The 12,812-nt window shown below is 41.1% G+C and overlaps 1 protein-coding gene across 1 annotated transcript; it reads right to left on the reverse strand.

Moving 5' to 3' along the window:
• Positions 1-1,667: 1,667 nt before the first annotated feature.
• LOC137064361 (immunoglobulin lambda-like polypeptide 5) lies at positions 1,668-11,944 on the reverse strand. Its single transcript, XM_067435719.1, has 3 exons — positions 11,651-11,944; positions 3,133-3,181; positions 1,668-2,018 (listed from the first exon to the last, which is right to left on the reverse strand). Exons 1-3 carry the CDS (start codon positions 11,942-11,944, stop codon positions 1,696-1,698), a joined length of 666 nt encoding a protein of 221 aa, XP_067291820.1. The 3' UTR covers positions 1,668-1,695.
• Between the last annotated feature and the right edge of the window lie 868 nt (positions 11,945-12,812).

The raw sequence follows: 12,812 nt of genomic DNA on the forward strand, positions 1-12,812 counted from the left end.
ATAATTTGACAGAGTATTGACACTTAATGACAAATTCAATTTGTACAACTGAAAAAGTGGTCATAAAAAAATTCATGACTGTGGCGAGGGGGGGTGGTTTAGCCTCTAGTCAGAGGACGAGTGGCATGTAAGTGAAAGAAGCTGGAGACACACCGCACTGGGACTCGAGCGGGAACGCTGCAGAGAGGAACTGCGTCAAGAAACCGGAGAACTATTTTGAGAGACTGAGTTTGTTTGATTTGTGCGAAGTGCACCTTGTTTTACTACCTGAGTTATTGAGTAAATAAACCGTCTCGAGTTCCAGCCAGCCGACCCCTTTGTCTTCTTCCTCACCCACACACAAACTTCACTACAATGACATTATAATGGCCTCATGACAACCAACGTCAAAGCCAACCACATGACAGTTTAATGTAATGTTAACCCATAAATATAAGTAGTTTCTTAAGTTTGATGATTAATCTGCTATGTCATGTTTATGACAGGTTATGTTGTCTTGGTAATGTCAAGTTGTCATGACAAATACATCTCAAATAATGTCATCTTTGTATTAAAAATGACATAATTGAGCAAATGACAGTTAATGACAGTTGTCATAAACATGCATAAAAACTCCTTCATATTCATGACGTGTTATGTCAGTCTTATGCACACCCCTTAAAGAAAAGTGTTACCGATATGCTTTCAGTTAAAACAGCTCAAACATGAGTTTTAATCTGGGACTAGATTAAGCGTTGTCTGTGAAAACATTCATTTAGCTATAGCGCTGTGAATGTGTAATGTGTGCGTTCAATAAAGATTAGGATTGTGTGTGTGTTATCAGAGGTTATCACATTGTGTGCGTCTATTGTTGTGACTGTGGCCTAGTCCACACGTATTTTTATAACCAAAGTTTTTCCTCCTCCGTTTTAAAACACAATCGCGTCCACACAAGCACGCTTTGAAAAAAATCTCTGTCCACATGAAAACACAAAACCACGCTATGATTGGCTGCCTGATTTCCACATGGGTCTCATCCACGGCACTGATGTACAGAGGGATGCCATGGGCTCGGTGAAACCCTTCTACAAGTTCCTTTACTTTGGACTCTTGCTTTCACTTCTGCTGTCTGGACGAGATGCTTTCCATTTGACCACAGAAAGATTGACATTCTTACACAATTACTGTCACAACGGCTGATTCTTGATTTGAGATCATGTTTTTTTAATGATTTGTATTATATTTGTATATATTAAAGTTCAGCCCCTTCTGTAAATGTAAATGTGTAGCAGAAGTGAAAGTGGTCTGTTCCAGTCCAGATCCTGTAACCAATCAAAGAGTGAGACTGAAAATCCCATTTGCATTGTCAGGGTGGAGTGATTGTGATCCTCTCAGAATAGAGCAGCTCTGTCTCCAGAGACCATGTTCAAACCCCAAGAGCTTTATTTGACATTTACTGCTACATCAACCTTCTGAAAAGCACCTGCATCTTCATCTGTTAGCTGAATGATGTTGTCAGACACAAAGTGAACTTGTTGAGAAGCTTTATTGAATGTTGCAGCAAACACAGCAGATTGAAAGATCACACAGTGCTTTGACACACGCGAGCTCTCTTTCAGTATTGAGTTGTAAATCACTACAGCTGCAGCACTAGACTCATGTGAATCCTGCCTGACACAGGACACTCAGATACGGCTCATCTTCAGGAGAGAAACATCAGCACTCAGAGCTCTTGTGGAACGAGACCTCATGAGGAGGAGCTCCATCATGTGTTACTCTGCAGACGTACACCTCTCCCTCTTCCCAGCGTGCTTTGCTGAGGGTCAGGACGCTACTGCGGCTGTAGCGGCCATCGTCCTGCTGGCTCTCTGCGCTGGTCAGAACCCCCTCGGTGACCTCTGACCCGTCCAGTGTCCAGCTCACCAGCGCCCCCTGTGGAGAGTAAGAGCTGAGCAGGCAGAGCAGTGCGGCTGAGTCTCCAGAGATCTGCAGAGAAGAGGGCGGCAGCAGAGACACTGAGGGCTTCACTGTGGGACCAGCTGCAGGAGACAAACACAACACATTCACAAACACAAAGAACACACACTGCACTTTCATTCACAGCATTTCAACAGCAGGACAAATCACACTCACAATCTGATCCTTCATGTCCTTCAACATCACTACAGCTGATATATATATATATATATACAATATACAAACGACACAATCACTATATACATTTACATCAAACCTCATCAATCAAACTGAACATTGTAATACACCGACTGATTTCATTACAGCAGTTTTTAACTCACAACATAAAGTTCTTACATTTTACTGAGATATTCAACTCAATTTCAAACAGAATTAAAAGTCACACATAAATTGTGTTTGTATTATAAAGCACTGAATTATAATCACAACATGAGCAAAAGAGATTCAGTATCATTTACTGAACGACAGAAAGTACAACATTTACATTCTGATGTCAAATCTCTTTTCTCCATGTATGATATCTACAATAAAAGATGAACTATATATGAACTCAGTGTAGAAATAAATGAAGGAAAACAAACCTGTAATAAACTCAATAAACTCATAGTGAGACGCTTTATGGAAATATGTTTAGATTTTGTTGTTGAAAGGAATAATGCCGTTCTTCTGAATGTATAAACATGACAATATCATTGATTCAGATTAAATAATTATTACACAATATCAGAAACACTTAAAGCCTTTATACCCAATGCATTATAAAAGTATTTAATGCATTAATTATGAATTGTTATACACATTATAATGCATGTATGATCTCATGAATAATTGTAACCACAGTTATAACACATTATAATATTATCTATTCATCGTTACACCTTTAGAAATTATAATACATTAAAACTCACGACAAACAACCAATTTCAGACGCAACAAGGAATTTGCAAATAATGCATTTTAACTTTGGTTACAATTATTTATGAAAAGATATAAGGCATTATAATCTCCATTATGAATATCTTTATAATGCATTATACATAAAGGCTTCAAGTAAAGTTTCAGCACAATATCTAATAATCATTATCATTAATAAATGTTGTTCTTGTTTCGACTGTAAAACACTTTCTGAAATCTAAACTGTATTTTTTTATTCGGTAATTAAATAGACAGACTTACCGATCACCAGTTTGGTTCCTCCACCGAATGTCCACCACAGTGATACAATCTAATGAAACGCTCGTACAAAAACCTCTATTCCACTCGAGTGAACACACACTCCAGCAGAGAGAGAGAAACAACACTTCAACACACTGATATTAGAAGCTCCTCAGCTCTTCTCAACACTCACTCATTCAGATTGACTCAATGATTTCTGATATAACACTGTTTAAAGAAATATATTTGATGAGCTGTGACCTCTGAGGTGACCTTTGACCTCTTTGATCATGGATGATGTTGTGGAGTTTCTCATAATGATGCTTCTGTTCTTCATATGCAGCTCAATCTTCAGGATTGACAAAAAAACCTGCAGCTTCAGACTTCAATCTTCAGTGAAAATCTGCTCAAATCATGAGTTTATTGAATATTATAGCCAAAGTCAATAGAAAGTGTCAACAATGGAAATAGAAAAGGTATTTTGCATGTTCTCCACAGTCAAGCATGTTTTCATATTCAAGGTCTGTTATAAAAGTATCTGGACTGGTTATGAATCTCCACACAAGATCATGAAACGTGAACAAGCTCTAATATGTCTCCATCTTTAACAGCCTGTTTCTTCTCCATCTGATGATTTCAGACACACATGAGGCTTCATGATAGATGGAGTGACACCATGAACTCTGATTAGAGATTCACAATCAGTCCTGATACTTTCTGAACAGACTCATGATTCATGATCTGACTTTAGTGATGGCGGTTCATCTAGTGGAAGTGTAGCAGTGATGATGGTCACATGACTGAATATGGACACAGAGATGGACGTTCATCTGCACATCCTCAGTGTCTCAGGAGTCACAATACAAATAAAACTACTGAACTAACTAAAATAACATTAGTCAGAATGGAAATGATCATTGTGTAACTCTAGTGTGTGTGAGTGTGTTCTGAGCACAAGCTGTTGTAAATCCTGCCCACTTCTTTGCATTGTCAGCACATGCTTCAGTCTGAGAGTGTTTATAGTGCTGTGAGTTTAACACTTCATGACTGAGAGCAGAACAGAACACAATCTTCATCATCACACAAGACACAAGAACAACAATGAACACCATCATCATCTTCATCTGGACTCTCACTCGGTTTGCTCAAGGTTTGTGATAGCTACAGTTTTACAGCAATTTTTAATTCTTTTAAAATGTCAAATATACTGTTTATAATTTGTACTTTTTGTTTCTGATTTCTTTCAGAGTGTAGAGGACAGTACACATTAACTCAGAGTCCATCAATAACAGCTCAACCAGGACAAGACGTCAGAATAAACTGTAAAATCAGCAGTAGTGTGTATACTGATAGTAATGGTAATCGTTTAGCCTGGTACTCACAGAAACCTGGAGAAGCTCCTAAATTCCTCATATATTACGCAACAACCCGTAATACTGGAACTCCATCTAGATTCAGTGGCAGTGGATCTGGCAGTGATTTCACTCTGACCATCAGTGGAGTCCAGACTGAAGATACAGGAGATTATTACTGTCAGAGTGTACACTATATCAGGAACTGGTTGTTCACACAGTAATAAAGAGTCGTACAAAAACCTGTGTCAGTCAGACGTCACAGTGACTGCACTGATACAGCTGAGAGATACTGCAGCTGCTGATGGACCATCACACACAACACAATATGCTTTCAAATCTCTACTATTACTACTAGCACTTGTAAATCACGCTCTGTACGTGTGAGACACCGCAATCCTAATAATTTGCGCAGTCTACAGACATCCGCTGCTACTTTACTCTCTATTCCAATTGGTCTCTGGAATTCCCAGTCGGCTGTAAACAAAGCAGACTTTATTTCATCTATTGGGACTCATTCTCAGCTTAGCCTCATGGCCCTAACTGAGACCTGGATCAAACCAGAGGACACTGTCACTCCTGCAGCCCTCTCAAGCAATTGTACTTTTTCACACACTCCTCGGCCTATTGGGAGGGGTGGGGGTACTGGTTTGCTTATCTCAAATGATTGGAAATTTGATCCCTTACCATCTCTACCGGCCAATTCATTTGAATCGCACTCAATCACTATTACTCACCCTGTTAAAATCCATGTGGTAGTGGTCTATCGTCCTCAAGGTCACCTCGGTAACTTTGTGGAGGAGTTGGATGTGTTACTTTCTAGCTTCCCTGAGGATGGCACTCCACTGATTCTGCTTGGTGACTTCAACATCCATCTTGATAAACACCTAGCTGCAGACTTCAGCACTCTACTGACTTCATTTGACCTTAAGTTAGTATCTACTACGGCTACTCACAGATCAGGTAACCAATTAGACCTTGTCTACACACGCAACTGCTCCATGGACAACACTTTATTTACTCCATTACACACCTCAGACCACTTTCTCATCCCTCTTAACCTCATACGGACTCCTTACACAACACGTACTCCTACACAGATTAGCTTTCGGCATAATCTACGCTCACTCTCTCCCTCTCGCCTATCCACTATGGTTTCATCTTCACTCCCTCCACCTGCTCAGTTCTCAGTACTGGACACTAACTGTGCTACTGACACTCTTTGCTCCACTCTAACATCCTCCTTAGACAGTTTTTTCCCCCTTTCATCCAGACCAGCCCGCCCCACCCCATCTGCCCCCTGGCTGTCTGATGTTCTCCGTGAACATCACTATGGACTCAGGGCGGCAGAGACGAAATGGCGGAAATCTAAAAACTATACTGACCTTACCTTGTATCAGTCTCTTCTCTCTTCTTTCTCTACAAATGTCTCCACTGATAAAACAACATACTACCACAACAAAATCAACAATTGCTCTGACTCTCGTAAACTCTTTAAAACATTCTCCTCTCTCCTTTGTCCTCCTCCTCCCCCTCCTTCATCAACTCTTACAGCTGATGACTTTGCATCATTTTTCACAAACAAAACATCTCTCATCAGCAAACAGTTCTCCTCATCACAAACTGACACGCACATCTCAACAACTAACACGAACACGCTTCCATCCTTCTCTCCGCTCTGCAAGGCAGATATTTCTAAACTCATCCTTTCCAATCACCCTACTACCTGTCCACTTGATCCTATTCCCACTCACCTCCTTCAGGCCATTTCTTCTTCAATCACTCCTGCACTCACTCACATTGTCAACACTTCTCTTCACACGGGAACCTTTCCCACAGCATTTAAGCAGGCTCGGGTAACCCCACTGCTTAAGAAACCCTCTCTGAATCCAGCACTTTTAGAAAACTACAGACCGGTATCCCTTCTGCCTTTAATTGCAAAGACACTTAAGCGAGTTGTGTTCAATCAACTCTCTGTTTCTTGAACAGAACAACCTCATGGACAACAACCAATCCCGCTTCAAAAGCGGCCATTCGACCGAGACTGCCTTGCTCTCGGTAACTGAGGCACTGAGACTGGCAAAAGCAGCTTCTAAATCCTCAGTACTCATCCTGCTGGAACTGTCTGCTGCTTTTGACACAGTTAACCACCAGATCCTCCTGTCAACACTTAAGAGGACGGGGATCTCAGGAACTGCTCTCCAGTCGTTCAGGTCTTACCTCTCTGGTAGGTCCTACAGGGTGTCTTGGAGAGGTGAAGTGTCTAAGTCACATCATCTAGCTGCTAGGGTTCCCCAGGGCTCAGTGCTTGGACCACTTCTCTTCTCCATCTACATGTCATCATTAGGTTCTGTCATTCAGAAACATGAATCACTTCTCCTATCACTGCTATGCTGATGACACTCAACTCTACTTCTCATTTCAACCAGATGATCCTAGAGTCAGTGTTCGTATCGCTGCCTGTCTGACAGACATTTCTGGCTGGATGAAGGAGCATCACCTTCAACTCAGTCTTGCAAAGACAGAATTACTTGTTGTCTCAACCAACCCAGCACTTCATCAAAATTTCTCCATTCAGCTCAGTTCATCGACCGATGACCTTTTGATTGATGACCTTTTAAACTTCACTGACCACATTACTGCAACAGCCCGGTCCTGCAGATTTGCTTTATACAACATTAGAAAGATTAGACCCTTCCTATCAGAACAGGCTGCACAACTCCTGGTTCAAGCTCTTGTTCTCTCCAGACTGGACTATTGTAATGCTCTTCTGGCTGGGCTTCCAGCATGCACTATCAAACCCTTGCAGCTGATCCAGAATGCAGTGGCGAGAGTGGTCTTTAATGAGCCGAAGAGAGCGCATGTTACGCCTCTCTTCATCAAACTGCACTGGTTGCCAATGGCTGCTGGCATCAAATTCAAGGCACTGGTTCTCGCCTACAAAACAACCACTGGCTCTGCACCAATATACCTAAACTCGCTTGCTCAGACTAACACACCCTCCAGAAGCTTGCGTTCTGTGAGTGAGCGACGCCTCGTGTTTCCATCTCAAAGGGGCATGAAATCTCTCTCACTGACATTTTCCTGGACCGTTCCCACCTGCTGGAATGACCTGCCGATCTCAATTCGTGCTGCTGAGTCTGTAGCCATTTTTAAAAAAACATCTTAAGACACATCTTTTTCAATTGCACCTGACCAATAAAGAATAGCACTTAACTATCCATTTAAATTTAGTTTGTTTGTCCAAAAAAAAAAAAAAAAGTGTACTGTGCTTAAATAACTGAGACTTCTTACAGCTCTTACAGGTTGTTGGCCTTATTTGTTTCGTTGCTTCTATTGCTCTCCCCTTTTTTGTAAGTCGCTTTGGATAAAAGCGTCTGCTAAATGATTACATTTTAAATGTTAAGAATCATCTATAATAGAGGGAGTAAACATGTGATTTCTTACTATGGGGGCATAAACTGATACATCATTAAGTGAAAAATGTCTTCTAAACTGTCCCCATATTTTGAAGGAATGCTTAACCACTGGATTCAAAAAGTATTTATATATTGGATGAGGTGATGGCAATGATGAGCAGAGCAATGCATGTAGAGAAGCAGGAAGGCATGACAAATTTTCAAGGGACAGCCACTTAGGACCATCAGCATGTGAATTAAACCAATATAACATAGAACGAGCATTGGCTGCCCAATAGTATTACTGAAAATTGGGTAATGATAGTCCTCCATGTTCTCTGTGTTGCTGCAGCACACTTTTACAGATGTGTGCATTTTTACCATTCCATATAAAAGCTGATACCAGCTTGTCTATCAGTAGGAAAAACGATTTAGTTAAAAATATTGGGATACACTGGAACAGATATAGATATCTGGGTAGATGTTCATCTTGACAGTATTTATCCTGCCTCCTAGTGATAGCGGTAGTGTACCCCAGCGCTCAAAATCTTCTTATATAGAATCTATCAATGGAATAAAATTTGTTTTATAGAGGTTCTTGTAAATATTAGTTATCCATATACCTAAATGTGATAAGCCTGGCTGCAGTGTTAATCAACATAAGTTCACTTTTTTGCATATTTATTTTATAGCCTGATATTTTCCCAAAACTACCAAGTAATGACAGTAGACAAGGCAGTGTCTTAAGCGGATCAGACACATATAAGAGAGTATCATCCACATAAAGGGACACTTTATGTTCAGACTCACCCCTCAGTATGCCTTTATTAGTATTATCGGACCGTATTGCCACTGCCAGGGGCTCAAGCATCAGTGCAAATAATGAGGGGGATAATGGGCAACCCTGCCAAGTCCCGCGGACTAGGCAGGATGATATGTTATTATTCAGGCTATTCTCACAAAAATGCTTATAAATAGTACGAGTGTGCAATGTCGTGGAATGTATACGCCAAAACTGATTTTGGCGTATCTATGGCACACTGTTTTTCGCGTGCATATGACACGCATTTTATATGATCAATTTGCAAGATATCACTTTCTATCTTTTTAAGACCATCCTGTTGTTTTTTCTTTACACGGGCACTATACGATATGATTTGGCCTCTGAGATAGGCTTTTAACGTTTCCCAAATTAGACAGTAGGACACTCCTGGGGTCCTGTTATGCTCTAAAAACTCCAAATTCTGAATCTGAGAGTAGTAATGTATTAAATCGCTCCGGTCGATATCCCCTGCTTGCATTAGGCAAGTTTAAAGGGGGGGGTGAAATGCTGTTTCATGCATACTGAGCTTTTTACACCTTTAAAGACTTGGATTCCCATCCTAAACATAGACAAAGTTTCAAAAAATAATGTTGGACGTTTGATGGAGTATTTCTGTGTTAAAAATACTCCTTCCGGTTTCTAATAAGTTTCGGCAAGTGTTTTTTGAGTATGGGTCGGCTTGACGTTAAATAGATCGGAAGGTCCTTGTATGGGCCGTACGGGCTCTTCTCCCGGTAGGGTGCGCGCGCGCGTGACTAGAGGGAGAGAGAGGAAATGCACGCTGTAAACAGTCTCTCAGGTGCAGATCCAGTCGTCCGTGAACACTTATGACGCGCCGCGCTTCTCTTTATTCCTATGGGTGACGTCGAGCGACTTCAACGCTTCAGCACAGCATTCCGGGAAGGCAGCGCTGCATTTGAACCGATTTGAACGCAGAAATGACGGTAAGCTTCAAGGCATCGCTTCAGTCGCGTCGCAAAGTGGATTTCCACGGTCACTGCTGTCACAGGACTTCACCAAATCATACCAAAGAAGTGTGTTTTTGACAGAGCGGTCCCAGTGATAAAGCTTCGGTCCTTGGAAGCAGCCGGTGAGTAGATCAACTTCAAATGTCTCTGCTATTGGCTACCTTCGCATGAGTAAACATCAGTAAACGACACGATCGCGTGCTTCGTCATTCAAATGCGCTAACAGTTACTCCATTATTGTTCTGTATAACGTTACAAAATTCTGACTCTGACGTGCAAAACCGTTTTGCTTGCTACCTCTAAGGTCTAACGTTAGTCACATACAATAGTCCATAAACCAAATCATGTCCTCATAAACTGCGCGTAAAGACACACAAAGGCCCCTAAATACAGTACATACCACAGAGACGGACATCCTGATGTTGCCGTTTCTCCTGTTCAATTTATTTCTGCCTCAGATTTGATTGTGGATCATTATCTGTATTAGCTGAGATAGATGGGTTTCTCCACGCTTGAGGACATCACCGCTTTGTGCACATTCGTCATTCTTTAGCTCCGCCCACACGATACGCCTCCAGGCGCTCGGTTTTTTCCGGAAAGACTCGGTACAGCCCATATTTCTTTTATAAATATGATAAAACTAAAGACTTTTCGGAGATATGAAGGATGCAATACTACTCTATAGGTACTCAAGATTGACATGAGATTGACTGAAACTGAGTGTTTCACCCCCCCTTTAAAGTAATTAACAGCGGCGCATGGTCTGATATCACTATTGCCTGGTATTCACATTTACTGACTAATGAAAGTAAACTATTATCAACAAAAAAATTATCAATTCGAGAATATGTTTTGTGAACCGGTGAATAGAAAGAGTAGAATCTGCGCCCAGGATTCTGAAAGCGCCAAACCTCAGTCATTCCGTAAGTTTTAAGAAGCTGATTGAGTTCTACCGTTGAGCGAGTTAGTTGCATGGTCTTGAGTGAGCTACGGTCCAGTGAGGGCGACAGCACACAGTTAATATCTCCTCCCAATATGACTTGATGTGTATCTATATCAGGTATTTTAGAGAAGAGGCTGATCATCCCAGTTGGGTGCCTACACAGTCGCTAGAACTACTGGGGTACTGTTCAGTCTGGCTGTTACTATTATATAACGGCCAGCAGAGTCAGCATCAACTTTTGACACTACAAACGGGATAGTCTTTTTGATCAAAATAGCTGTTCCCCTAGATTTGGAATGAAAAATAGGGTGAAAAATTCTGTCCTACCCATCCCCCTATAAGTCTAAAGTGGTTGGATGTGTTCAAATGGGTTTCTTGCAAGAAGGCAATATCTGCCTTCATTTCCTTAAGATGTGAGAATACTTTTCGGCGTTTCACTGAGTGATTTAGAGATTTAACATTCCAACTAACAAAGTTTATCTGGCAAGTTCTTGATACATCAATATGAGCGTTCATTTCTATAAGTGTTAAGTACGTAAACAGAAGAGAGTCCCTCCACTAACCCAGAATTAGCTAAACCAGAAATAGGAGCAATTCATTAAGTGCAACAGAAACTTCCCCAGTCACCAACTAGAGCATGGTGAAAAAATAACCCCTCACAAATAACACATCCACACAAAAAGTGCTTTTTTTTAAGGAACTCTAGCTCTGCGGCTTGCTCTGCACAGACATGTTCACAACATATTTTAAAATAACCCCGATATTCCAAATTAAATAGAAAAATAAAAGAGTGGCGCTTTTTAAAGAATTACAACTTTACATATAACCATATCAGTAACTGTTTTTTAAGGCCTTTAAAAGAAATTAACTTAACTGTAGTCCCACATCAATAGGCAAAGCTAAACCACCTCACGCAGAATGTTGCCCTTAACGTAAGCCATAGCCTCCGCTGCATCTAGAAACAGCTTATCCGTCCCCCTATACATGATCCGAAATCGGGCTGGATGTAGAAGACCATAGCGGACCCCCTCTCATCCTCGAAGTAGTTTACGGACCTCGTTAAACGCCAACCTGGCACGGGCTACTCTCGGTGGATAATCAGGAAAGATAAGTATGGTTGAGCCGTTGTGTTGTAGAGGACCAGATTCCCATGCGATGCGGAGGATTTCGACACAGTCTTGATGGTAGTGTAATTTTGCTATAATCACTCTTGGTTTGCTATCCAGCCGTTTCGCCTGTAAAGTGCGGTGGGATCTGTCAGTCAGCACGTCTTCCATTTTAAGGACTTTTTTAATCAGCCTTGAAACAGAAGCAGGAGTGCTGGAGCCATCTTCCTCAGGTACATTCATAATACGGATATTTGACCTCCGCATTCAACCTTCCATGTCCAAACATGTCTCCTGTAGATTTTGAACATTTTCCTCCAGCTTGTGCACAGAGTTTTGTAACTCTGTGATGTCATCCGAGCATCCTGAGAGTCCTCTTTCCATGTCCAGCACAGTTGTTTTAATCACTTCCAGTTCTGATCGAAAATCTGATGTGTTGTTTGCTATCTCCTGCATAACTGCTTGTTACTCTGATATAACTCCGTCAAATTCTTTAACCATGAATGACTTTAACTCGGTTTGGAAAAGCGTGGTCATCTCATATCAGAGTTTTAATCAGAGTTGGGAGTAACGGATTACAAAAGTAATACATTACAGTAACTTATTACTTTTTGCTGTAACGCAGTAGTGTAAGGCATTACTAATCAATTTTCAGTAATATTTTACTCGGTACATTTCCAGTAACGCGTGCGTCCCCCCCCCCCCCCCCAAAAAAAAAAGAAATACAATAAAACGGAAAAGGAAAAAAAGGCGTGATACATTAACGCATGAAAAATGCAAGTTATTACCTGTTCGTGGTCATTCAATAGCCTTAGGTTAGTAATTAAATACTAAATGACAGCTTCTGATATATTTTTGTATAGCGATTTACTTCATTTTCCTTCAATTCAGTACTTCAATTCATCTCCCTCTTGCTGGTGTACTTTTGGATATTGTGTGACATAGTCCAGTGAAGGCGTACGTGTTTATTGCGGATTTTACAGAAGTGCCGCAGGCATGATCTCAGTCTCTGTGCTCGCAATGGCCAGTGGAAAAGTGGCTAAAGAAGGTTTAAAGGCTCTGTCGTTTCAAAGAATAGCACAACGGCGAGCGCGTCGAAGAACGGACGAAA

The sequence above is a fragment of the Pseudorasbora parva genome, chromosome 25, assembly GCF_024679245.1.
Source record: "Pseudorasbora parva isolate DD20220531a chromosome 25, ASM2467924v1, whole genome shotgun sequence".
Taxonomy (NCBI): Eukaryota; Metazoa; Chordata; class Actinopteri; order Cypriniformes; family Gobionidae; genus Pseudorasbora; species Pseudorasbora parva.